General features: G+C 34.6%; 1 protein-coding gene across 1 annotated transcript; it reads left to right on the top strand.

Annotated features, from left to right (window-relative positions):
• The first annotated feature begins 885 nt into the window (after positions 1–885).
• LOC149087073 (myosin regulatory light chain 2-like) lies at positions 886–27,553 on the top strand. Its single transcript, XM_089231303.1, has 8 exons — positions 886–944; positions 14,075–14,260; positions 14,861–14,936; positions 15,238–15,339; positions 17,238–17,313; positions 19,307–19,355; positions 22,822–22,954; positions 27,469–27,553. Exons 1-7 carry the CDS (start codon positions 942–944, stop codon positions 22,927–22,929), a joined length of 600 nt encoding a protein of 199 aa, XP_089087429.1. The 5' UTR covers positions 886–941; the 3' UTR covers positions 22,930–22,954; positions 27,469–27,553.

Here is a 27,553-nt window from a genome sequence, read left to right as displayed (position 1 = left end):
AAGTTTTTAAATATATATTTCTATTCAAATTTTCACAACTACATTTCGCATATGCAAAAAATGGAACACTTTCTTGAATGAATTTTTTTAACAATGAAATTGAAAATTTCTCTTTCGTAATTTTAAAATGCCCGATGAGTCGGATAGAACTCTCTACTGGTCGTAGTGGGCCCATGACTGGAATAAAGCAATATCTATTGTAGTCTATGCTCCTTACAATGTGGCCTATTAACGTAATGTGGATTCACACTCTTGATCAAGTTATCCCATGACACTGACTCGTTAAGATAAACGTGGCTAAAATTCCTTTATCTAATAGGTAGATACCGTTTCGGGAGAAGGGTATTGTTCCCGTTCACTCACACACAAGATACAAACCTGGGACATTGTCGCCTATTTGGGGCCAACAGCACGTACGTCCCAGATTCATCAGATTTTAAAACAGAATCTTCAAAAAAAGAAAATCTTAACGAGATAAGAAGAAAAATAGAGTAAAGTAAGCAGAGAAAGAGAAAGCAAAAGCGTGACTTTTTTTTTTCTCGAAGAGCTTTCGAATTCCAAGTGAATCTCGAGCGAGTATCGCATCTATATTTAGGGACTTTTCTCTCTCTTTGCCTTCTGTTCTCGTCCAGTGAAAAAGAATCAGTCCGAACCACTGAGACAGAGTGAAAATAATTCTCTGGGTTATACAGCAGCTTTTCTGCAAGAAGAGGTTGGCGCATCGCCATAAATGTACTTTGTGGTTCTTGCTTTTGCTCGGTGACGTCATCGGAATAATCTGGCTACTTTACTTGAAAGTAGGGGGCTCTAAAACTGGAACATCTCAGGCAGGAAGGCTTGCTTTCTTAAAAGCACTTGCCTCACTTCAGTCTCTCTCCGGCACGCGGGAAAACACCTTTGTTTTTCCATCTCTCTTAGCCGAAGACTAGTTAGGAAGCATCATGGTAAGTGCGACAAACCCCATATAGTATACAATTAAGTTTTAGATAAATGCTGCATGATACAACTATGTGGATGATTCGTCGTCTCGCATGGATTTGAAACGGGCGTTGTTGTACTTTGATACTGAATTTGTACTCGGCATCAATGTCTTGGACAGTTGTGACTCTCGGCTAAGACATAAAAGCTTTCGGAATTCATGAACAGTTATGTTTTTTTGCCTTCCTTTCATGGACGTATATCTGATATTGCCAATGGCTGCAAAGTTTTGTTTTCCATTTCCGCTGATGCATTTGTAATGGATCTTTAATTCCTGGTTTTTTTTGGTTCGAATATAGGCATATTCATTCACATTATGCTCAAAATACTGTCTCATGGATTATTTATCTTCAAAAGTGATAATAGCTTAAACCTGTTTGATTCCATTGTGCCGATATACCGAATCGGGATTAGTTAATAGCAATGCACGACGTTTCAAATTTTTGATAGTGAGATGTTCGAGTTTGCTTTCAAGTTTAAGGTCGATTAAAAAAAGAGACAAATAAAAATATATTGAAGTGCCTTTACTGAAATACAAAATGTTGCACGTATTCTTATTGCTGTACAACTTTCTGATTAATTTAATTTTTAGATGAGGATTATTTATCAAAAAAATCAAATTATTGGCAACGGAGCTCCAAATAGCATAAGGTTTAACAATCTCTGGAGCAATGACATACAACTGCATAGATTCCCAAATGGTGCTGAGCCCGTAGGTTACGCATGAGCTTATTTCGGAAACAAAAGCTTTAAATTTTTCCATTGGTATAGTTAATAAATAAAATCAATATTTGAATAGCATTTGGTGTTTGCCCGGGTTCTGTGAAATAGCCTCATAACCATCAAGGTTTCGGCGAGAACGAAACAGAAACTTCTGATCTACTGTAATTCCCCCCTAACATTTTTTCTAAAATAAATACGAAGAACATTATTCCATAATGAGTAATTGCCACAGTACACCCGTCTTGAGAATTCCTCGACCTATGAAACCCAACCAAACCCGTGGAGGGCGACCTGAACCAGGTAGACTCTCGACCTTAGGATCGAAGAAGAAATCGGGTCATGAGGGGCTTCCGAGAGAGATGGTTCCTACAATCCACTTACATTCCCATATGAGTATAAATTATTGCACCACTGCTGGAATAATCTATAAAACCGAATTGATTCATAAGTTGCAAAGTTGCTCATGTTGAATTTGGATCGCAGCTAAAACAAAAGTTGAAGAACCCCTTGATCTAATTTTTTTTCCTTCCGATAAGGTGAATTTGGATTCGAATCCTATCCAAAGCAAAATTTTCAAATCATCCAAAAGAATTGGATCAAAAATGGCCTTTCAGGAAAATGAAGCAGGATATAAGTGTGTGTGTGTGTGGGGGGGGGGGACTTTATTCTTTTAGGCCAGTGGTTCTTAACCAGGGATCGGGAAAACATTTTTTGGGTTACGAGATAGAAATAAAAATATAACATGTACTAGGGAAATAAAACTAGGGAAGGCAGCTTTGCAAACACTTTCACCATTCGCTACCATCTTCCTTTTGCGAAATGTATCGAACTTTTGCTAATGAAAACAAAAATCACTTGAATGTGACAATTATGAAGAAGCTGTAGCAAATTGATTACTAAAAATCGAGATGTACCAGTAATTTAAACTTTGTTGCATTTGGTATCCGTGTGAGGTTTTTCTTCAATAAATTAATTTTGCAATTATCTTTTAAGTTAAAAATTTTTGTAACAATAAATTAGTGAAACATTAATGCAACTAATTACAAAAAAACTAAATTTTAAACGAATGGACAACACATTACTCGGGGGGGGGGGGGTGTTGCAGCAAGGTAAATTGAATCGCACTGGGGGTGCGGGATGGAAAAAATGTAAAAAAATCACTGATTTTTAGGCAAAAAAAAAAAAAAAAAAAAATCATAAATCCCGAAGTTCAACAAGTCACAGTGTGGTATGTAGAGTTACACAATGGCGTCTTAACGGGCGGGTCCAACGAGGCCCAGGGTTCCGAGTCGAACGGGGAGGGGCGATATTATTATTTTAGAATTTCAGTTCTCTTCTGAGATTATTTTTTCATTGAATGTGAATTTCTCTCTCTCTCTCTCATTAATTCTGGAATAATTTTTTAATCTGATAGGAATTTTCACTAATTCTGAAATATTTTTTCATATTAAATGTCAATAGTTCAGTCAATCAGTTCTGAGATTACTTTTTCATTAAATATGAATTTTCATTAATTTTGAAATATCCACTCGAATCCTATCCTATTCGAAGCTCCAATTTTCCAATATGTTCATCATGCATTCATTATTTTGAAATATTTATTGCTCACACAGCCCTATAATTCGGAAAATATACCTAGACCGTAGGAAAGTATAAACACGCGATATTATGCATTAAAAATAATCCTAAAAACCAAACAATTCAAAATAATTTTCAAAATGAAGTAAGTAGCTATTTTTAAATGCGGTGATCCATAAATATAAGAGCCGCGTAATCATAGTGTATTTGTAAAATGATAGACATCTCCTCCTGAAAAATAGAATTTTCATATCCATGAATAACAAGTAAAGAATAATACATTTTTTAGCGGTCATTTATTCATTAATTAGAACTTTCTAGTATCACCTCATCACACATGATGTAACATACAGTATAATCATTCCATCGCAATTACGTACGAACTTTAATATTCAAACAAAATAATACATAATATTAGGTAAAAAAACGTGAATTACACGAATTACTTTTAATAGACAGGAATGTATATTTACATAAAAATAAGATTTAAAAAAAATCATTTTTTTTGGTAACTTTAATCCGAATCATAATTCCTAGAATGAATAAGACAGTACGGTTATTTTTTAAAATGTAAATCTGATGCAAATGGTAAACACATATACGTCTCATTTCACTTAAAGTTAAAAAGTTAGTCAAGTTAAAAAAAAGAGAGGAATTAACATGATTGAACGTTTTTTCTCGGGAGTGTATCTCAAGTTACATCTGGAACTTCAAATTGGCACTTGTCTTACAAAAAAAAGAGGAAAAAAAATGGCGCGTTTGGGTGGTAGACCGCGAAACCAAGAGACGTCAACACATTACATCTGAAAATAAATATGGCTATAAAAATAATTAAATAATGTAAAAATCAAGAGAAAAATGTATACAGTTATTAAAAGAAAATTTCCAAGAAAATATACTTTTTTTTTTCTTAGAAGTAAAACAGGATTTTGGAACATGATTTTTTTCCACAATTTTCTTTTTGAGTTCGATTTTTCATGAAAATTCAAATATATTTCAATGTTTTACATGATTTATACTCATTTCATTTTTACATCGCGTAATTTATAATAAGAAATGTACAAACATACATATGTTACTGTATATCATATCACGCACGAAAAATGTTTTCGCTATGCTTTGCTTGAAAATATGTTGCTGGACATGACTTGACTTCATAGATGCTACAAGGATATGAAACGTAGACGGGGGAAAAAAATGCCAGAAAGCGACGATAATGTGTTTTTTCAACAATGGCTTTTGAAATACGAATTATCATGTTTTAAACAACTACCTCTTATATACATGTAGAAACAATTTTATCTGGTTATGCATTCATTTGGCTAACTTTCTTTGCTGTTGTTGACTGGTGTAATCAGATATTCAAAAATATTTTTACAAATTTTTTTTCAAATACAATCCTCAAATACAATTCTCAAATACAATCCTCAAATACAATTCTCAAATACAATCCTCAAATACAATTCTCAAACACAATTCTGAAATACAATCCTCAAATACAATTCTCAAATACAACTCGCAAATATAATTTTCAAATATATTCTAATCATATTATCCTCAAATAATTTTTAATGATGAAAATACAGTATTTCCCCAATTATCACACATTGATATTTTTTGGTTTGAAACATCTGAGAAATGTAGATGGTACAATTTAAGAATAAATTGAAAATAAAAATAATCAATTATTATGGTAAAATGTATCGTATTTTTGAAGTTATGTCAGTTTGAAAGTAATTTAATATCAAAGATATTTTTAAATTCCCCCCTCCTTCCATACTTGAGGAAATTTGGATAAATTTTTAAATTTCATGGAAATTTTTGTGAATTTTGAAACATGTTTTTAATAAAGATAATAATATCGAAATTATCTCAAAAGTTGTTTTTTTTAATATTTTGCCAAATTAAAATAGAATTCTTATTCACTCTGGCTTGAATTAGAAAAATAATTTTTGTAAGTTTTTAGGCTAGTCTTAATCTTAGTACTTGTATGTTTTGATTCAAATCGAGTTTCTCCTCCTGTAAAATAACTATTATAATGAAGTCACTTTAAAAATAATCTTTTTTTTTTTTAAATCAAGAATTCATTCAAATCAAAACTTTAACATTTTACTTCAGCAAAACTTATACCTCAGCGTTGTGTAAAAAAAACTAAAAAGATGGTATTCCGAGCCCATTCGGATATGTATTTATGGGAATCGATTTGTATCGTTTAGGTTAGAAGCAAGACTACGGGCGACAATTATTTTACTGCATGAAAGAGTGCAATCAATGGAAATAAGGAGAGGTGGATAGAAATGCCTAATGCAACAAATAGGTTGTAGAAATGCTCTTTAAAAATGGTATTTTTTGACCTACAGTAAATACAAATCAGTCAAAAAAAATGTATTTTTCAATGATTAGTTTTGGCTCAGGTTTAAAGAGGAGATATGCAATGTAATTTCCTGATACCCTGCTACAATTCATATCCATCGAAATACAAGATTATCGTGTACACATTTTTTACATCGAGCCCCTTATTACAAGGAACCACGTTGACCGTAGATCAATGTTTCTCGAATGTTTTTCATCTCGTAGCCTTCCTTCTCATCTTTTTCTTTCCGATAGAGAGCTCCGTTATTGGCGCACGCAAATGGGGGTTTTAGGGTTCTAACCCCCTCAAGCCGCCCCCCTTGAGAAAATTCTGCGTACGCCTATGAGCCCCGTCATAAATATTTTGCTTGTAGAAAGAACATAATTTATATAATGAGAAATAAAAAGTGCATTTTAAGAGAGAGAAGTACATATTTCTCAATCAATGTGATAATTATACTTGATGACTAGAAACAAGTGTTTTTAGCACGTGAACCAAGCCTGTCCATTTTGTTACAAAGATTCTACGATTGGCTAAGTAAATTATTCAAATATGCAACCTAAAACCAAATTTTACCGAATTTGAAACATAAAATGTCGTGTAAAAACCATTTTGGTTCATCCAAAAATCTGTGGAAACTTTTACACATTACCTCTTCAATCAAACAAAGGTGGTGTTTCTGTGTACCGAAGATCGATTGGTTTTCTGATCTAATTTCATGCCTAACGTAAATATAAAAATATAAAATAGATCTGCTTGAACAATATAATCATTATTTATTAGCCAAAAATTCATTATCGAAATAAATATATAGTATAAAAAGTAAATATTGTGCAAATGAAAACACGGAAGCTCGTGTCGGGTGAATACGTTTTTAATTTTTTAGCCAAAAATTTAAGAATGATTCTTGTGGGTTCTTGACGCGAAATTTATTGCAAATTATTCAAATTCTGTAGAAATTATAATAAAATACATTGGACAGCGTGTTTATAGTGAACAGGAATTTCGTTTTCAGCGATGACGAAAATTCAAACAAATGCAATTGGAATTCTCGTAAATCACATTTTAATTAACGCTCTCTCCGATAGAAAAAAATTGTTATTCTAAATTCATCACAAAGCATTGAATTTTCTCTGAAAATCATTACTTAAAAAGAGAGAAAAAATAGCTTTGATCAATAAATTCAAGAAGTTCCAAAAATATATTTATGTCCCTCCCAAAAACCAAAAAATTCATGAAAAAATTTATCCTATAAGTTTTTTGGATTTGCATATGTCCATAGAAACAACATTAAAGAGAAAATTAAATTTCATTCTTAATTGAAAAAGGTGATTTAAAAAAATTTAAATTTATGACGTTTTAAAATTTTGTTTTATAAACAAACTTTTTCTTCCCATAACTTCAGGGGAAAAATATGAAATGAACGAAAAATGTTTTTTACTAATTAATAAAACCGATGTTCTCAATTGGGAATATTGGCAGTAAAAGGCTTAATAGCATTAAGATGGGAATTTCTCCCATATTGCCTAAGGTTGAGATGTTTCTTAGATTGACAGACACATATCTCTTATTATCCTAGAAAAATTTTATCCCTATAATGACTACCACGTTTAGTATAATGATACTCATTCTATAGTGAAATTCTTTCTCGAAATTAATTTTTGTTGCCAAAAAATCGCTAGTCTTTCTATTTGTAGAAACGGAGGAGTCAGTCACCGCCTCGGAGAATTAAGCAAAAAATCTCCAGATGGAAACAACGGGATAGATTCCTCTTATTTTTTTCTTCTTATGAGCAGGAAACGGATGAGTAGTGCAATAGGATCTTGTCGACTCCTCCTGTGCAATCTAATTTTAGTCTTCCCCTTGTAAGGAGCTTAGACAGAATCTTCCTTCTCCTTAAAAAATTTTACTTTACTTTTTTTTTTTTTCTCCTTCTCTTCTTCTCTTAACACGTTTTTTAGCTCAGTTCATCTATCCCTGTGTATTTCAATCGCCTATTCGTATAAACGCTTCGTCAGCCAGAACCAGGGCTTTTCTCTACACGCATTACCCTCAGTTGCCAGGGCTATTTTCGGGGCCCTATCTACTTCTATTCTTAAACGGAGACGACGACGACGACGACACACACACACACGTCGCCTATGTCTTGTTTCTTCACTTAACTGGCTGCATCACCACCATCTTGAGACCTTTGTTGATCCGAGACACGGGCAATTGAGAAGATACTGCTACTCTTATTTTGTTTTTCACCACACATACATTTTTTTTTTAAATACGTACAATACATGCCTCTTTGGGACCCGAGGCTTTTGATAACAATAACCGATTGATTATTATATCCGAATAAAGAAACTGATGCTAATAGGATGGCTATATGACCTGTTTTGTGTGAAAAACTGGACACAGCTCTGGTTTTTTTTTTCACGCAAAACTCCATAAAAGGAGCATGGATTTTCTTCTGCTTTGGTCTTCTAATTGATCTGAATATTAATTGATGGGCCTACTGTTACGAGGCTTGCGAAGATTGAAAAAATTTGTTCTAATTCTGGAAATTATTCCATTAATCTTGATGTGCGAAATGGCCAATCGTGCTGCTGTATTACTTTGACTCATTTTCGGAAACATCGTAACGATCTAAAACCGATTTTTTTTTGTTTATTTTAACCCTCTATGGTCCCAAAGCATTTGTATACATGGTAAGAAAAAACCCGTTACCAATACCGATTTATTTTCAATTTTGGCGGCCAATGTTCTGGTTAGGAGAAGTGACTTTAGAAAGCAAATCTTTTAGTGTTATTTTTATGCCAAATTTACTAGAAGGAGCTGATTCCCTATCGGCAGGGCCGGAACTAGAGGGAGGGCGAAAGGGGGCAACTGCCCCCAAGCAGAAAAATTTAGGGGCCGGCAACTTTTTAGGTGAGAACAAAAAACACCGTTATAAAATTATCGAATTTTAAAGCTGTTAGGGCGACAAAAATCTTAGTTATGGCCCTGAAAGTTTTTTCTTTCTTGAGAGCTGCTAAAACTTTAGGTGTTCAGATTTATAAAATTGCATCTAATTAAGGGAATAGAAATGAAATTCAAAGAAACGAATCTTTAACTTTGCTAAGTTGGAGTAAAATTTTATCTGTTTAAGATAACAGCAAAATAAAGGCAAGCAGTGTTTGTTTCGCCCTTAATTAACCATTTTAGCTAATTACAAATCCACTCTAGTTAATAAATTGTGAGGGGATGTATTGTTTCAAATAAAAATATGCTAATAGCGCCAAATTACATCCGTTTTTGCGAAAAGTATTTTCTTGAAGGTTTAAGATAAGAAGATAGAGAGAGAGAGAGAGAGTGCTAATTCAACCTACTGGGAGCTGAAGAGAATTATTTTTACATTTCATTTGCCTTCACTGTATAAAATCCGAAAGCATCACATGTTTATGGATCATGGTGGCTACTACGGTTCGTTGAGGAATGCGTGAATGGAATATGGAAATGTTAGTCTACGAAGGGAGAAGAGGTTCACCTCTAACATAGTCTGCAGTCTGATAAGGATAACTTATAGAGGGTGAAAAAAAGTCTGGCACAACTTCAGCTTCAAAATGAGCAAAAAAAACTTTGAATGAAAAAAAAAAACTGATGACATAAACCGAAATTTTGATAACTGTAAACGAATTTTTTCCCACGTTAATGATACGGATCCGTACTTTTGAACTATACCAACTAACCATAACTAAGGATCGGATTTCCAACCTTAAAATCTTGAAAACATGCAGTCATTTATGACCATAAAAAACATAAAAATATGACCTGAAAATGTAAAAATATGAGTTTATAGTTTTACCACTATTTCATCTCTTCTTTTCCAGTTATTGCTTCTTATCTTACAAAATTAAAAAACTAACAAAAAACTCATCAATTTACCATTTTTTATCGAAGTTCTCTCACCAAATTCAAATGAAAAACGCCTACCTTATGCACAATAATTGTTCTTTAATAAGTTCTAAAATCGCACTGAATTTTATGAAATGCAGTTTCAAGTATTAAAAAAAACTGCTATTGTTCAGTTTCCTCTAAGAAATATTTGAGGAAACCACTGTCCTTTTGCAAAAGTTTTTTTAAAAGTTCAGGAAAAATTACCAGATGGAACAATATTTTAATAAAGCTTGTCAGAGGTCTAGTTACTACAATCTCGTCGATTGTTTCACGAGCTGAATCACAATGTTGCTGCACACTAAATCGGTTTTGTTGATTGATATACCTACTATACCTTAAAACTCTGAGTGCGCATTTAATGTAGTGCGTGAAATTAGTGTAGTATTTCGAATTGTAAATGAAGCGTAATGCTTGAATATGTGTACAGTTGCAGGCAGGACCGTAACTAGGAACTAGGAGAGGATGAGGCTGTCTGGTTCCCGTTCACCAGGTGTTGAACTGGGAAGGGCAACAATTTTGCTGTTTGTCGTTCATAATTATGAGGAGGGGGCACCAGAATGGCACCAGAATGCTTACTTCGGATGACAGTGCCAAATTTTTGTTCTTGGTTGCGGCCCTGGTTGTAAGATCTGTTTTGAGACTTTTTAACTGGAAGATTGTTTCCTATTCGCATCTGAAGCTAGAAAAAATTAGAAAACTAACTTGAGCCAACCACCACTGCATCACCAGTGGGATCCGACCCCCAGTTGCAAATCCTCCCCGATATCCTCCCAGTTTCTGAAGGGAAACTGGGAAAGGCAAGAGGACAAAGTGGCTACTGCTACCAGGAATGCAATTTTTTCCCATAAAACAAGAAAAGACAATCCATTGTAAGTGCATAATATATTTCTGACGAAAACGCCTATGACAGAATGACCAGAAAAGTGATCTATTGCTATAAAATTCCTCAAATTTGACCAAGAACTCGAAAATGCTTAAATATGACCAAGAGCTCAAAAATGCCCAAAATATGACGTCATAAAAATCCGAGCCCTAGTGATAACAGTACTCAAATGATAACATTATCCGCTATTAAAATATGTGACGTCTACTGTAATAGTAGCCTACAGTAATTATGCGTCAATATTTTGCGTCAATCTTGAGCTATAAAATTTTGTTTTTGGTGATAAGTTAATGAGAATCCGTGACTGGAATACAATACGGATTTTCGGACTCATAGATCATGATATTGGAACCTTGGTCTGCGTTATTTCTTAATATTTCGTCTACATTCCGAGAGAAGATGGAAAGTGGAGCGAGGCTGTGAAAGAATATCTTCGAGGTCGCGAAGGACGGGAACTGGAACAAGGCCTCGGTCTACAATGTTATGTATGCATTGCTACAGAGAGGCTTCGGGCGCAAACTAAATCTCGTAGGAATTTATTGACTAGAATCAAAACGAGTGATGGTTTTTTTAGTAATTCTTTCTAGAACCCGAGAATTCTTTTCTTGATGAGGAATATTGGCACCAGCCCAGACTATTACAACTACTCGTGATTAGAATACGCTCATTTAAATTATTTATTGGAAGTGGCGTAGAGATTGCCGACTAATAGTTCGTTTATATCTTAATTCAGCCTTGAAATTTGTTTTTTATTTCCTTGTATCGGATTTTTACGCCATTGAATTTGAAGCTTTTTTATGAGAAACTTTCGACATTCCCACGGAATATAAAATGAAGCAGTTGAATAAATATAATCACGATTATTAGAAAAAAATTCATTAATATCACCGAATCAATTATAATCTATGGAATCAATTATAATTTATGGAATCAATTATAATCTATGGAATCAATTATAATTTATGGAATCAATTGTAATCTATGGAATCAATTATAATTTATGGAATCAATTATAATCGAATCAATTACAATGTTAGATATTGCACTGTTCTATTTATAGTGCAAAAAATATAATATTCTTTCCGGGATCTGTTCCTGACCCCTCTTAGCTTTGTGAGGCCCATAGTGTAGAAGAAAAAATATACGGGGTGATCCAAAAGTCAGTTAACATTTAAAAGTTCAATAATTTACGGAATAATGCACGTAGAGAAATGAAAATTGACACACATGCTGGCAACGACTCGAGGTTTTATTAAAACCTAAAAAAATATATTAGTCATGAAAATGGCCAAAAAGATGGCACTTCATCTAATAACAAAACTGAGAATTATCATTATCATCAAAGATTAATAAATTTATTAATTAAAAATAGATAAAGAAATCTGCCTATCCAGATCTGTAATCCAGCATCATCTCTCTCTGTTGATGCTGGACAATTATTATTTTTTAAAGTTTTAATAAAATCCCCTGCCTTTTCCAGCATGTGTATCAATTTCTAACCCTCTGCGTACATTATCGCGTGAATTATTGAACTTTTAAATGTTAACTGACTTTTGGATCACCCTGTATATTACAAAGGGTACTGACGGAAACACGGAAGTTAGTGTCATGTAGGCGAAAATTGCAGAATATGTTTCGCCTAGTATGACAAAATTCATTGCAAATTATTCAATCTATGTTCTGTGAGAATTCTATTGAAAGCCCATATGATTTCTTAATTTTTCTCAGAAAATCTAAGTCATTGCTATTTTTCACGTTTTCTTTAAAACTAACTGAAGAAAATCAAAAAAGAATTGAAATTCTTATGTCTGTGAAAGAATTTATATTAATTATTTTAATCATCAATGCATTCAATTTTCTTTAAGAATAAATTATCGTAAGAAAAAGTATATATGTACATATATATAAAACTTCGATCAATAAATTCAAGAGTTTGCAGCTTTCATAGTTTGGGAGGAAAATATGAAAAAACTTGTGTCTTGAGAGAATACTTTCCACATAAAAGTGACTGAGAGACGTGAATTTCTTTCATTCTATCATGTAGAATAAGCCACTGGTAAGAGAGGGCAAGGCCTGCGTTAGTTACGGTCGTATTCACCAACACATTTTAAACTGCAATCGCAGGTGAAAGGATTGAAGATCGAAACGGATTGGCTATATTGAGGATTTTAACCAATCCGTTTCGATCGCTAATCCTTTAACCTGCTGCTGTAGTTTAAACTCTGTCGGTGAAATACGGCCATTACACTATTTCTCCCGCAGCAGTGATTTATCGATCGAGCCGCAAAAGGGACCTCCAATAAATTCAGATCAAGCGTGAATGTAGATCTCAATTTTCGTACGTTCCAATGTACCGCGATTGAACCCACTTTCTCTGAAGAGAATAAATGCAGGATATCGATTTATAAATTCTGACAAAAACTAGATTTTTTTTTTGCTTTGATGGGGGGAATTTTAGAGTTGTAAAAACACAGGAGGAATCTATATTCATTTTCTTTAAAAAAAAAAAAAAACTGTAACTGTGCCCCGTGAGATGGGAAAGTGGAGGCTCTATTTATGCTGGGTAAATATAAGTGCTACTACTACTACTGAACCACACATGCACCTCGTCCATATTCCTCTGATTTCTAACGAATTGGTACTTGTTGGAATGTGTGTATGTGTAGTAAACCTGACGTGTGAAGTTTGTTCCTGTGTAATGCTTGTTGTGTGTAGTGCTTCCATCCGCCATCAGTTTTTTCTAACTAAGAGTGAAGTGTAACGATTGAATAATTGTATTGTTGTAGGCCTGTTGCTTTCTGTGGCGAGACCTTTTAAAGGGGAGATCGGCTCGCATTCGCACCTAGAAATTGAATATGGGTGCTACGAGATCTAACGGTTTGGGAACCGTTGCTGTACATTTTCAAGAGAGTTGCCGTGAGTTTCCGAGAAAATTGCTCAAAACCACTGAGTAAAAACTACTCTAAATCATATATGCTCAATCCATGGCCCGCGGGCACAATGTGAAACTCGGAGTCATCTGATGGGGCCCGCGATCTCAAACCTAATTTTGCAAAAATAAACTAAGCGGCACATTTACAGATAATTAAAGTGACTTGCGTTGTAGTTCGACATTACTTAATTTGCCCGCGACACGTTTATAGGTCATTCAAGTGACCCACCGCATATGTACAGATCACTTGAGTGACCCACGGCATATTTATAGATCACTTAAGTGACCCGCGGCATATTTAGAGAATACTTGAGTAATCTGCGACACCGTTCAATGTCACTCAAACGGCCACGACACATTTACAGATCCCTCAAGTGGCTCACGACGCGTTTTTCAAACTAATGAAGTAGTCCGCACTCTCTCTTAAGGGTTTGATCCCCTTGCTCTATCTAAACTGTTGAGCAAAAGTTCCAAGAAAAAAAAAAAATTCAATCTCAATTACTATGTATTAATATAGAAAATTATTGAGACTTACGGGGACAGTCGTTCATGGATTCAAAGATCCTTTAGAGAAGTTTCTGGGGGTCCGTCCGTCTGTTTGGATGAAATACAATTAACGCACTTACGCAATTTTTTCTGACATGCCGTCCAATTTGAACTTGTATATGTGCACATATTGAAAAAGAAAAATTTTCTTCAAAAGGGAGACGAAGAGAAGAAAGAGAAGAAGAAGAAGAGCAAGAAGAAGGCAGAAGAAGAAGCACCCGCAGCAGCAGAAGCACCAGCTGCACCAGCTTCTAAACCCGCCTCCCAGAAAAGAAGAGCACAACGATCTGGCAGCAATGTCTTCGCCATGTTCACTCAACATCAAGTCCAGGAGTTCAAAGAAGTAAGAATAACCGTGTCCTGCATGCATGTAAAAATTAATATCCATAACGTAATTTTCCGGACTTAGACTTTCACAAAGTCATGTCCGAATTCTACATGCTTCGCGAAGTGATCAGCACTTCTCCAGCTGATCAATCCCTTCTTGAAGTGTCTGGAGTCAGGACAAAAGTGGCCGGTCATTTCATGGAGTGTCCAGACTTCGAACTTGGACAATAACATAATCCTTAATTCATATTTTAAATCTGCTCAAAAAGAGTAATTGAATGTCATAAGATTAACCCAGATCATTTTATTAGCGTTTGTGATTTGGTCTTAAATAACTTTTAGTGTATAAAGTGAAAGCAATATGCGAAGTGGCGTGACACTCTGTGAAGTGTCTATACTTCGGACTTGGACCGTAATTATCAATATTTCATATGTGAAATAGATTCAAAGACAGACATAGAAAATGCCTCAAACGTCTGATATCATTTCATAAGCGATTTTGACAAACCAAACTAAATAACTTCAATTTTACTTCATTTTTTATTTTTTAAATCAAGTTAAAATCAATACGCAAATCACTATCATGAATTGCAACTTCATTTTATTTTTCTTTCAGGCTTTCCAACTCATCGATCAAGACAAGGATGGTTTCATTTCCAAGGCTGACATCAGGGCAACATTCGACTCCTTGGGTAAATTTCAAAATACAGTGTATTACATATATTAAGTACACGGTAATATATACATTTAAAAAATTATAATTTGTTCAATTTAAATTTATTTAATACGAAAAAAGTTCTCAAAAGATTTCAATATTCCAAAATATCAGCCCCCTTCCTTTGAATTTCTACAAAATAAATCATACGAGGGCAAAAATTTCTATCATCTAAATATAAGATTGAAGATAGTTTTGATGTGATACATTGGTTACAAATATTGCTATTTAGTTGGCATGCATCGGTTTCCGTGATTAAATTGTTTTTCTTTCACTAGGTCGATTGTGCACTGAGGACGAATTAGCATCAATGGTTGCTGAAGCACCTGGACCTATCAACTTCACGATGTTCCTTACTATCTTCGGCGACAGGATCGCCGGTAAGTAATTGCTTAATTTCAGTTTCTTGGCTGTTGAATAGGTTTCTGCAACGTTTGTAAACTGAGGCTCCCTGAGACATCGCTGTGGGAAGGGGGCAGTGTCAACACCTACTAGAGAGTTTTCAGTGAGTGTTGGCAGTGTCCGCCAATACGCCTCTAGATACATCAGAATTCAAATTTCGTTGAGGAGTAAAACTACTTCAACTTTTAGGTTATTTTTTTTTAATAGTGTTATTTGTCACTGATAAAAAAAAAAAAAATTACCCCTCCTTTTACAAAAAATACCCCTTAACATTTTGGAGACGAGTGAAATTGCTCTTCACAATTATATTTTCGTTTAACATTTATTAGGGGTAGCCTATCTACGAGAAGTTATAATGAAAAACAGAGGCAAATATTAAATTCCCCAGAGGAATGTTTACGAAGTGCATGTACGGTTAAGTAGTAGTAGGGGCAAAAAGTTCTAGCAAAAGAACTTGGGCCAGCGTTTCCTCAACCTTTCTAAACCACCGATCCCTGACATTAGTCAAACCGGGCCGCGAGTGGCCAATCGTTTCATTTTTTTCCATTCGTTGCTCAATAGTTGTGTGCATCACCGGGCCTTCTACTCCCAAAAAAAAAAAAAAAAATCCATCGGGCCGTGGGCTTCCAAAGGTTGAGCACCATTGTTCTAACTAAACCCATCGACCACTAAAATGAGTAGTGCGATCATATAATCCGTATTTTACGAGACGGACGTCCCAGTATTTTTGACCGCACCGACTTTTTTATTCAACGAAGCTTATTTGAATTTATAATCTTCACCAAAATCGCGAATGGAGATAATTTTCATAACTTACAAATTATATTACGATAGTTAGTATTATGAATATAAATATTAATTTCATATGTTTATCTCATTTGCATTGCCGTAAACAACTTCTCAAAGTACTGCGATTTCCAGTAGCCTTTCATTTTTCTCATCCATTTGTAATTTATCAACAATTTAATGATTGGGGGATTTTGTTGACTTTTGGTGACAATTGGCGATGTCCCGTATGTTGGCAAATGTTTAAGATACCATTTCCCATATTTATTTCTATAGAATCACCCAAAGAGAGAGAGGGAAAACATCGATATTTCCAGTTGCCCTTTATTTTCCGACTTTTAGTAATTCTTGCAATAATTGTAAATTTTGTAGAAAATTAGAAAATTACACTTTTCAATGACAATCAGCAGTTTTCCATGTATTTAGAGAGAATATAAATATCTCCGATCATTTTGTCGATGAAATACGGTTACCCTCTATTAACCACTAAACCACACATGCACCTGATGAACATTCTTCTAGGGAATTTCTAATGAATCGATGCATGCTGCGGAAAGTGCTGTATGTCTAACGTGAAGATAATTTTTTTTAGGGAATGCGAGGGGGGAGGGGGGGGGGTGTTACCTGTTCGAGAAGTGCTGCCGTCTGCCATTCAAATTCGCAAGCAACAATTCTGTAGGTTATTGCCTGTACGAATTACAAACAAAATATTTAAATGCACAAAACGCTCAGATCCCAAGTTATCGATTCCCTGTAAGATGAATACTACTTCAAGAGTTTTGCAAGGGTAAACCGGCTCAGAAACTTTGAGTTAACACACACACCAACAGCCCATTTGCTTTTTGTAAACCGGCCAAATTGGCTTTAGAATCCTCCCTCCCCTCCCCCCCCCCCCAGTATAATTAACTCTAATGAACATAAAATGACCATATTACGATAGAAAACTTTTTTGTGTGATTATCACAGCATTTTAAATGATTTAATTCTATAATTAATGATTCAAGTACACACCGGTGTTCCTGTATGTGTTTCAAGATGCTGACTCTTACATTTAATCAGTTGAAATAAAGACTGTGTTTTTTAAATTCAGGCACTGACGAAGAAGATGTCATCGTCAACGCCTTCAACTTGTACGATGAGGGTGACGGCAAGTGCAAAGAAGAGACGTGAGTATATTGCATTTATAATCATCATACTCGTGAAACACCACTAACAACATAATGATAATCAAATTTCAATTCCTAGAATAAGAAAAAAATTACGTCAAATCAAATTTATTACTATCTTTACTGCACTTAACAAAAAAATATGAGAAAAATATAGAAAAAAAAATTGGCTAAGGAGAGTCAAAGAGTAAAAAAATGATCCATTCTGGTAAATGCTAGTAAAAATATTAGGATGGAAAACAAAATATTGAACGGATAAAACTGAATAAATAGTACTGGATATATATGTTATTGCCAAAGCCCGAAATTGGCCAATCCACGACGGGGCCGGTCACTTCGCGAATCGGCAAATTTCGTTAAATATTGACTCCGACCAGTTCGCGAAGGGGCCGGTGATCCCTGGCCAAAGTCCGATAACAAAGACATGATTCGGGATCATCGTCAAGTTGGAGTATTTTTTCGTGATAATTATGTTCACGTTAGTAACTGATTAAACCGGCGTCACGATGCGTTAGTCATTTTTTCTCGCCAAAATTTGGCAGTATAAAAACTATATGTTTTTATAGTTTTTTCTTTACAATTTAATTTTTTCCCCTCTCGCTTCACATGGAGCTGATCCAATATAGCTGCTAGGGTATGTAGATATGTATCACACGTTGGCTATAAAAAAAATCTATTTGGCTCGTACCGAGCCATCTTACATCAGCTTTGTTTTCCACACTTCTTTCGAAATCCCGGGCAGCAGTCTCCGGCCCTTATGCGCCACGTGCAGTTCCCCCCCCCCCCCAGTCATTGGGTTCAGCTATCCATTTCAGTCAAATGGCTTGTACATTGCATCGAGTTGATGGCTGTTTTCATGGGGAGAACGACGCGAGTGATTCGATACTTGCGAGCACGGGGAGCCGCCACTGTAAATCTTTGCAAACTTTTCAGACACAGATCTGCCTCTTTTGAGGTAACGGAAGTAAGGTGCTGTGCATCCGTCTGTGTGTGGGGTTGTGAGCGGTTCTATCTATCTATCTACATCAGCTTTGGCCAGGGATCTCCGGTCACTTCACGAAATGGCCGGCCAAAGTCCGAATCATTTTTGAAATTTGGACTGGCCAAAGCTGTTGGCCGATTTGCGAAGTGGCTGGCCCCATCGCGAATTGGCCGCACATTTCACCAACAGCGCTTTATCCTCCACCAATGTTAACATTCCAATTAAAACCTCATATAAGCGCTAGTAACAGGAAAATTCAGAAATAAGCTGTTAATAACCTTCATTTTGTAGAACTCAGATGTGCACATTTTAGTGATTTTCTTTTGTACAGTGTCCCCCCTCCCCCGAATTTATGGGACACCCTGTGATTTGGCTTATTATAAATTCATAGGAAAGTGAAAAGTATTAAATATTCATCCTTATTACTGTAACTATCATTAAAAATTCCAATATTTCAAAATTTTATCAACAAATCGGTTAGATTATTGGAATCAAATCGAAAACTCCTTTCACTTCCACTTTCCCTCCTTTCACTTTTTCACCCTCTTTCTCTAATTAACTTTGGTGCTACTTAATTACCGTTCATAAAAATGTCATTAGCGAGAGAAACCTCAACCCCGATTATCTTGGAAATCTAATTACTGAACGCGTGATCATTATTCCGTCAATGATTTAGAATTTATGTCATATCACCAGCGCCATCTATCGCTCAGAAGGATCAAGTAAAGATTTCTTTTTTTTTCCTTTTGATTATCATAAACCGGTTTTATTTATAATTTTTATATTTTTTGTTTCTTCGCCATAATGGCTCCCAAAGACTCTCTCCCAAAACATTTATCAATTGTGGGTTTTCGCTCTACTGTGGTTATTATTATTATTATTATTTGGCCGCTGTCACGTGGCAATTAAATATTTTTTATATGTACACTGTATGAAAGAGGGGGGTCGTCTAAATATTGTAGAATTTGTGATTTCTGAATGAAAAATTTTAATAATTCAATTTATTTTTAGACTGAAGCGTGCCTTGACAACGTGGGGAGAGAAATTCAGTCAAGAAGAGGTATATATAAATTATATATTCTTTTTCTTAAGTAATCAATTTATAGTCTTCAATAAGAGTCATAATTACAAAGCCATCATTTCATTAAATTTACACAGAAACATTAAAAATATTTTTACAATTCAAAAGGTATTTGAAAATTAAATTTAAAAAATAAAAATTTAGAAAATAAACAAATAAAAACTGTGGAAAATTAAGAAATTAAAATTGTAGGAAAATAAAAAAAAAATATTTTTATGCTAATTCGAATTTTACGCAAATGGGTCTCTTCTTGACGTAATGCCATCAGCACGTACATCGTACACACAACACTTTGCATTCTTTTACATTGTTATTGACTGTCTTCCATGATCATTTTCTGCAACTAGGACAATTGGATTGGAACCTACACGAATTCCCTAAAAGACCAGTACCTTCATGACTTTGTTGCACATAAGACAGACAGACAGACATGACCAGTGACCGCCCAGGGAGACCATCTTGGTGTACATAGGACAGGAGTTTTTAATCGGAGGTCCCACATATCCCTTAGGAGTCCTTGGGATTGTTTCAGTGAGGTCGGGGATGAGAAAACAATTAACTGAACTGAATATATTTTTCATTATATATGAAAATTATTTCGTGAAAGGGGTTCGTGACCTTTATCTTATTGGCGCAAGGGGTCCCTTTAAACGTAAAAGGATAAGAACCTTTGCATTGGAGTGAAAATGTCATACAACAAAGACTTCAATAAAAGTGATGAACGATATCGGCCATAAATTTCAGTGGTTTGCCTCAGCAATGATTGCTGTTTAATTTGTTCAGTAATTATCAATAAATAAATTGGTGACTCATGGTGTGCCGCTCGGAATGCCTTAAATGGTGTATTATGGGATTACGTGAAAATAATGACGGAATAAAAACTTTGTCCTAAACTTTCAATTAATGTGTCTGCGACAAGAGACATTTTCACCAAATTCGAATGGTTTTAAAGCTGAAAAGCTCAATAGTGTGCTTAGAGACTTCACGGCATCTTTTTCCCCATGATTTACATAAATTTGATTTTAAAGACATTTTCTTATGAATTGCGATCAATAAGAGCCCGAGCAGGGACGTATTGTGCGAAATAAGAATGGCATTGTTTCCTCAGAGTGATATTGATCTTGTTTTTAGAGATTTAATTCCGAAATCTATACTGGAATTTGTTAGGACAACGAACTTAGTGCCTACGGTGAAACATTTTGAGACTAAAATCACAATTAAATACAAACTGTTGCCTAAATCTTGATATTCATACGCTGTATATCTTTATGAATGAAGCAGAAACCGTGGATAGGCTAAAAAACACCAATTTTCTCAAGTCTTAAAAAAAGAACTACATAAATTTCACTACCTCAATTGAGGATTTTATTACGCATGTATTTTATGCAACCCAGTGTGTATAATTGTAGAAACGTAATTTTTGTGTACACACCACTACTACTACTTAACCGTACACGAATTTCGTACGCATTCCTTTATGGAATTTCAAATGAATTGGTACATGCCGGGAACGTGTTGTGTGTGTGTATGTCTATGCGTGGCCCAAACGTATTTATATTGTCAGAGGTGTTGACTACATAATTGTATATTGTACGTTGTATATACCACTAGTACATAATTTTATAATTTAATTTCAAACGCTTTCTTCTCATTGCATACCAATACACCCCGTATTTCTTCGAATAATCACTATAATATGGTGAAAAAAACAATAACGTACAGTATTTGTTAGCATTAGTTAGTTTCACACCTTTTGAATGCGTATGTGATCACTGTTTTCTTACATTCTACAAAAAAAAAATGCGTTAGAAAATGCTTGCTAAGCGTCTAGAATTATTGAAATTAATTAAATTAATCATTTTCGAAAGTTATACGATAGCATTCACGGTCAGTTTCTTTAATTATTGTTTTTCATAACTGAAACTAACGTGTCAATATAATCAGTATAAGCATACACACACTTCTCTAAAATATTATTTTGATAAACACCCCCTCCCCCGTGGCGGGCTTAAAATAAACCAAGAAATATGATAACTATTCTATCTGGTACAAAAGCCCTCTTGATTTTTTTGATTAATACTAATTAATACGACGTTGAAAGCCAAAAATTATGAATCCACTCATGAGATAATGAATTGTAATCAGTAACTTTAGATCAGCGCTTCTCGATCTTTCTGAACCAATAAAATATCTATAAGATGATTCGAGGACCTCTCACTCACAGCAAGAAATATAAGCTTATTCGAATTAGTAATTTTTACTTAGAATGGTGGATGAAGGTAATTTTAATAACTTATAAATTATACTATGAATACTCATCTCACACACACATACAGGGCCTATTTTTCAAGTTACTGTGAGTTCCGGTAGTCCTTAATTTTTCAGTCATTCAGAATTTTCTGCCATTTCACCAACAATTGGTGATTTTGCCAACTTGTGGCAATGTTTAAGAAAACAATTGGTAATATATCCAGAATTTTTTCGTATTTCACATCAGTTTCATGTATTTTTCTCAATGGAAATGATCCCCAGCCATATCCCCAGTCCAGTCTAATTTATGTTACTAAAATCAATAAAATTTATCACTAGAATCAGGGCCGCAACTAGGGGGGGGGGGAGCACCCGAGGAGGCACAAATTTCATTCTGAAACCTCTCCTTCAATATTACAAGGGGGCGTCAAAATGCGCGCTTGCCTCGGGTGACCGTTGCGGCCCTGACTAGAATATTACTAAAATCAATAAGAGCATTTTTCCCATTCATTTAGAATTAAAATTATCGTCTATACCACCTCTGGTGTAGAATAATTTTTAGATCAAAAGTCTTTTTAGCTTTGGCAATTTTTAAAAATTTATCAAAATCAATAACATTAGACAATTATTTATCGTCTCATTTATTTTAAACGTATTGATCAATCGATTAGCTTTTTTTTTTTAAATTAATCCTTTCTCTTGAGAAGATAACATCAAAAAATAATATCAGTAAGGATAATGAAACAGATTGAGTCTCCCACGAGAGAAGTCAATATCATTCTTTTAGATCTTTGAGTCGGATAAAAACGATCCAATTATTTCAAGATCTTAAGAAATATAAATCTTACTGCGTGCAGGTGGCTCATAACAGACAAGAGAGGAGAAAAAATTTATAGCGAAATGATATATTTTCAAATATAAAAGAAGCATTTTGGCAAATGCTTTTTCTCCCCCAAAGGAACTGCAATCTATTGCCAGCTGCTTCCCTTTCACTATTTTTTTTTGTTGTAAGATTCAACGTTGTTGAACTCGTTGACCTCCGCTTCCGTTTTTCTATGTAAGCCCCTCTCAATTTCCTTTCACTGGCCTGTCCATCATACGGACGGACACACACACACACACGAAAGATACTTATCGAGTCATACGAATATTGTTTATGAGTTTGTTCTTAATTGAATCTTTGGTAATTTTATAGGTTGAGGAAGCTCTCTCCGAAGCACCCATCGACGCCCATGGACTCATCGACATCAAAAAGTTTGCTCAAATTCTAACAAAGGGAGCAGAAGAAGAAGAGGGTGGTTAAACATCCAATACCACGTGACTTTCTGGTAATAATGATTATGATATATATGCAAAAAAAAAAAAAAAAAAATTTACTGTGTTATCAGTTTTAATGACAAAAATTCCGTTCAACCAATTCTTCAGCTAGTTCAAGTTCCTAAAAGAGACGGCGGAATAACAATTTCAGCGGTGAAGAATGGCTTGAGAATAGTAAATTTTCTCAAAAAAAATTCCGAAATCGGAAATTTCGCATAAAATTCGCAAAAAAAAAATCAATAAAAAATTTGGCATTTATTGATACAAAACGAGCGGGTTTTTTTTTTTTTTTTTTTTTTTGAATTAAAAACTACAGAAATAACAGTACAGTTGACTCCGCTTAAACGGATAAAATCCTCCTTCACGAAAATTTCTCCTACAGAGACAATGTTAAAATTCCCCGCTTAATATATATATAATAATTTCAATTTTTCACCGCTTAATCGAATTACGCCTCACACGTTAGCTTTCAATACACGTCAACCACACTAGTGCTTTTGTTGAATAAAACATTTGAAGTAAATTGAAATATGTGTAATTAAGTACATTTAAGAGTAAATACTGGCATTCAAGTATTCAAATTTACTTTGATACGTACTTTTAATTATTTTATTAATGTTCTTTGTTGAGCCAATAAAGGGCGCTAACTTCCCTAATGAAGAGTTAAATATTAGTTATTATGTCATTGTAATTGAATATAATTTTCCATTTTTGATGCCTGATTTGTTCGAGAAGCTTTTTTTTCTTATCCTTCATCAGTTTTCAATTTACAAACCGTACTAACGTTGTGAAATGACAATTAAATTGTTTCCCTCATAATCGGATACATATTGTGTGCTGGAATCGTTGATATTCGATTAAGAGGGGCCAACTGTAATTGGTTAAAAGTTTAAAAAACTTAGTAATCTACATATTCTCTTCCTTCAGCCTTTGCCTTCTGTCAGTAATATACTAAATACTAAATACTATACTAATATACTAATGTTGTACTAAAATATCGTTCAACATCTACGCTATTAGAGACTATGAAGTGTTTGAAGTCTTCAGAGACTTAGAAAAATTCAAATATCAGTATTCCTTTTTGCAATTTAAAGTCTGCATGATATAAACAGAAGTCTCTTGGTTCACTATTGGAAATAGATGTCCGTTAAAATGATTGTATCTATCGATGAGCCCATCCCTTGGCATGTCTTTGAGAAACACTGGAAGAATTTTTCAATGATAAATTTCGGTGTGAAGATGATGTAGAAGTTGTTATGGTTTCAGATGGATAAAATAGCTATGTGCTGGTAGGCTTCATTCATCGCGTTGTATGTCATGTGTAGAGTCAGTTTATTTGAACAAATCTGTTACTTTCATAAGTGTACTGTTCAATATCACCTTTCTGATTTTTCAAAATTTTTCTGTCGTTTTAAAAGAAAATGCTCTTGGCTTAGGAACTAAGAGAAAATTTCTACTTACTCCACAAAACGTGAGCTCACGGATGTAGTTTGAAAATTCCAAATCGTTAAATAATTCCGTAAATGGTCTTAGTCCGGATTACACTGTAAAATTTTTATTAAAGTTCTTTTATAAATTACAATAATCCCGGTATTAGAGAACTCAGAAATGCGTGAACTCTCGTATTATACGAGTTGGAGCTTCGTAACTGAAGAAACGTCAACTTGAACAAGCTCATATTTTGCGAAATAATGGCGTACGGTGATTTATTTAGTTCATGCAAGGAATATTAGCTTTGAGAGCACACACGGTTCAAATACTAAGCAATAACGACCAATATTTGTTTTAAAAAGTGAATCATCACAAGATTTCATGTAAAAGTAGCAAAAATCAAATTTTCACCTTCATTTTCGTCAAAATTTGCAAATTTTGCATTTATTGCATCTATTTCGCAAATACAAAAATGAATAACCTCATCTTTATCTCTGAGCTGAGCAGAAATTTCAAGTTAATCCAAAAGCACGAAAATCTCTTAATTGGCACCGATAACTTTGGACTAAGGAAGATTAAACATTCTGCTAATATGTGACACTAGGTCTGTCATTCTATGGATGATATTTTAGTTGTTATTGGGCTGAAACTAAGCTAATTAAATCAGCAATGTCTTATCAACCAAGCACAACTTAAAGAAATATATAAAAAGTCCGCGAGCATTTTTCGGATCACCAGATATTTTTGAAAATGTTACATTTTTTTACGTATAAATCCACTGTTATTAACATCCAAATTTATTGGTGCGGTTATTATCTGCTGCGTATTATCTGCAGTTTATCTTCTTTCGGAGAGGTTGTAATAAAAATAAATATTTCAGAAATTTATTTATAAAACTTCTTTCCAAGATTTACAAATTGCGTGTAGAGATATGAGAAGAAAAGTCGAAATTTTTCTACGAAAACGTGACAAACGATCCCTTACATTTCTTAAGATTTCGTTGGAGATGGATGGAATTTCCCCATGCTGATTGTACGCTACTACGGACTACGCGATTATGTTTTTTTTTCGCATGTATCTGCGGATTGTAAGCAGGAAATTACTGCATTTTGATTTCTCTATAAATGATTCTCATACAAAAGTGCAGAAAATTATCATATAAAATATTCGCATTTGTTAAAAAAAAATCGGGTTCATGGCATAAAATTCTGTACGAACAAAATTGCAATTACTTTTTTAGATTTTATGAAGTTAACCCTTTCGGGGGGGGGGGGGGCATGAGATCGATACTTCCCAACCAACTTATTATTATACTCCGTCTCAAAATTTTAGACACTAGATTTTTAACTGCGCCACATATACCGTTTCAAATTATGATTTCTTTTTTTTGCTTGTGATCAGGATGCAAAAACCTACTTTAAACCTCAGTCATTTTCAGGGGAAATAAGTTCTGAAAATTCAATAAGAACTCAAAATTTTGAAAAATAGCCGTTTTAAAAGTTTAGAGAAACTTCCGATTACATGCAAATTCCCATTTTTGCGTCTATATGGCGTATCAGAGATGTGATAGTACAAGAGTGGAAAGCTATAGGATTGGTTTTCATATAAAAAAAAATTGCCGAAGTCGTCGCATATTTTGTACGACGAAATCCTTCGAGTACTTCATTTGAAAGTAAAAAGAAAGGCGTTAAAGGCATTGCTATTTCTTTGAGAAGGTCGAAATGAAGTGACTGACGTGTTTTGACCGAACCTGTGTCCTAAAAGCCAAAACCTGGTTGTGGTAGGCAAACGCAGTACAAGTTTACGCGAAAACAAAACCGTTTGAAGATTGGCTTCAACGCAAAAAATGACCTTGCTTGAAATTATGAAAGATCCTGGAGTGAAAATTTCAACAGATACAGTTAATAGGCAGATCAGAGGAGCTTGTATTTGATCCATAAAAGAGGGTTAGGAAACCACCTGTCGCAATGAAGCACCAGAGAGAGGTGAAAAGAAGAGGATGAAAAATCTTCGTTTCCCTGATGGACACAGGCAGTACTTGCGACCCGAGAAAGGTTAAAGAAGCCTCATTCACAGGGGTGTCCTATAAATTTGTAAATAGTTTAAAAAGTGAAAAAAACAATGAACGCATTTGCATATTTAAATGCTATTTTTGCAGAAAATTCATCCCCGCGAAGGAGGCTTTTGTTTGGAACAGAAAAATAGAGACTGTTGCACGGTAGCAAATCATCAATCGATTTCTGGACTTGAGGCTTTCTTCAATATCTTCTGTATCCGAAACATTCACAAAGCTTCAGCCGGCGATTCGTCCCTGAGGTAAAACAACTTCATCAATAGGGCTTTATCTACCATTGGCACCAGCCTACATCACAATGAAAACCTTATGTAAGCGCCAGTAACAGGTAAATTCACAAATGAGCTGTTAATCGCACACCCTGCATTTCATAGAACTCCGATTTGCATATTTCCAGTGATTCGCTTTCGTGCAGTGCCCTCTATCGACAAAAATTCGAACCCTTCTCTCTGCCCCCCCCCCCTTCTTTGTGAGAATAACATTTTCGCAAACCGCATTAAAAAAAAAACCAATTCCTTAACTTTTATAAATGTTTTTTAAACTATTCACGAATTTATGGGACACCTTGTGAATATCAATCGAAAACGAGTTCTAAAATTGAATTTTTTTGACTTTCACTCTCCAGACGCGTCGTCGACGCACGTTTTCGAATCACTAATGGAATTTCAAGTAACAGACACCAGCTACAGGTATTGTATTAACGAGGCGTTGCTTGGGCCGCACCTATTTTTTTTCCCCCTACTTGTATCGTAACGGCTTGTCCAACAAGTTATATAATACAAGCCTATACATATACCTGACGGCTGACCTCCTATGAAAATGCAAATATCCAGCCTAATCACTATAATAAGCAACTTAACTCGGCCTACAACCAGCTCACGTCGCGATTCTCGCAATTAAGAAAGAGTATTAGAAGAGAAATCCATAATTGGCCGTAATACTCGATATTTTAGTTCTTTATAATTCTTTTCGAATATTATATACACGGTGGTAATTTTTCTTGTGTATTTCTATTTCCAGGTACCAATAGTCCAAAGGCAGATGTAAATGAAAATAAAAGAAGAAATGTTTCAAAAAGAACCAGATCATTAAATGTTATAATGTT

Source organism: Pholcus phalangioides, unplaced genomic scaffold (assembly GCF_987345545.1).
Source record: "Pholcus phalangioides strain wild (caught in Gottingen) unplaced genomic scaffold, Ppha-v1.0 ptg000004l_1, whole genome shotgun sequence".
NCBI lineage: Eukaryota > Metazoa > Arthropoda > Arachnida > Araneae > Pholcidae > Pholcus > Pholcus phalangioides.
Note: the sequence above shows the minus strand (reverse complement) of the source record. Positions and strands in the feature narration are given on the sequence as shown.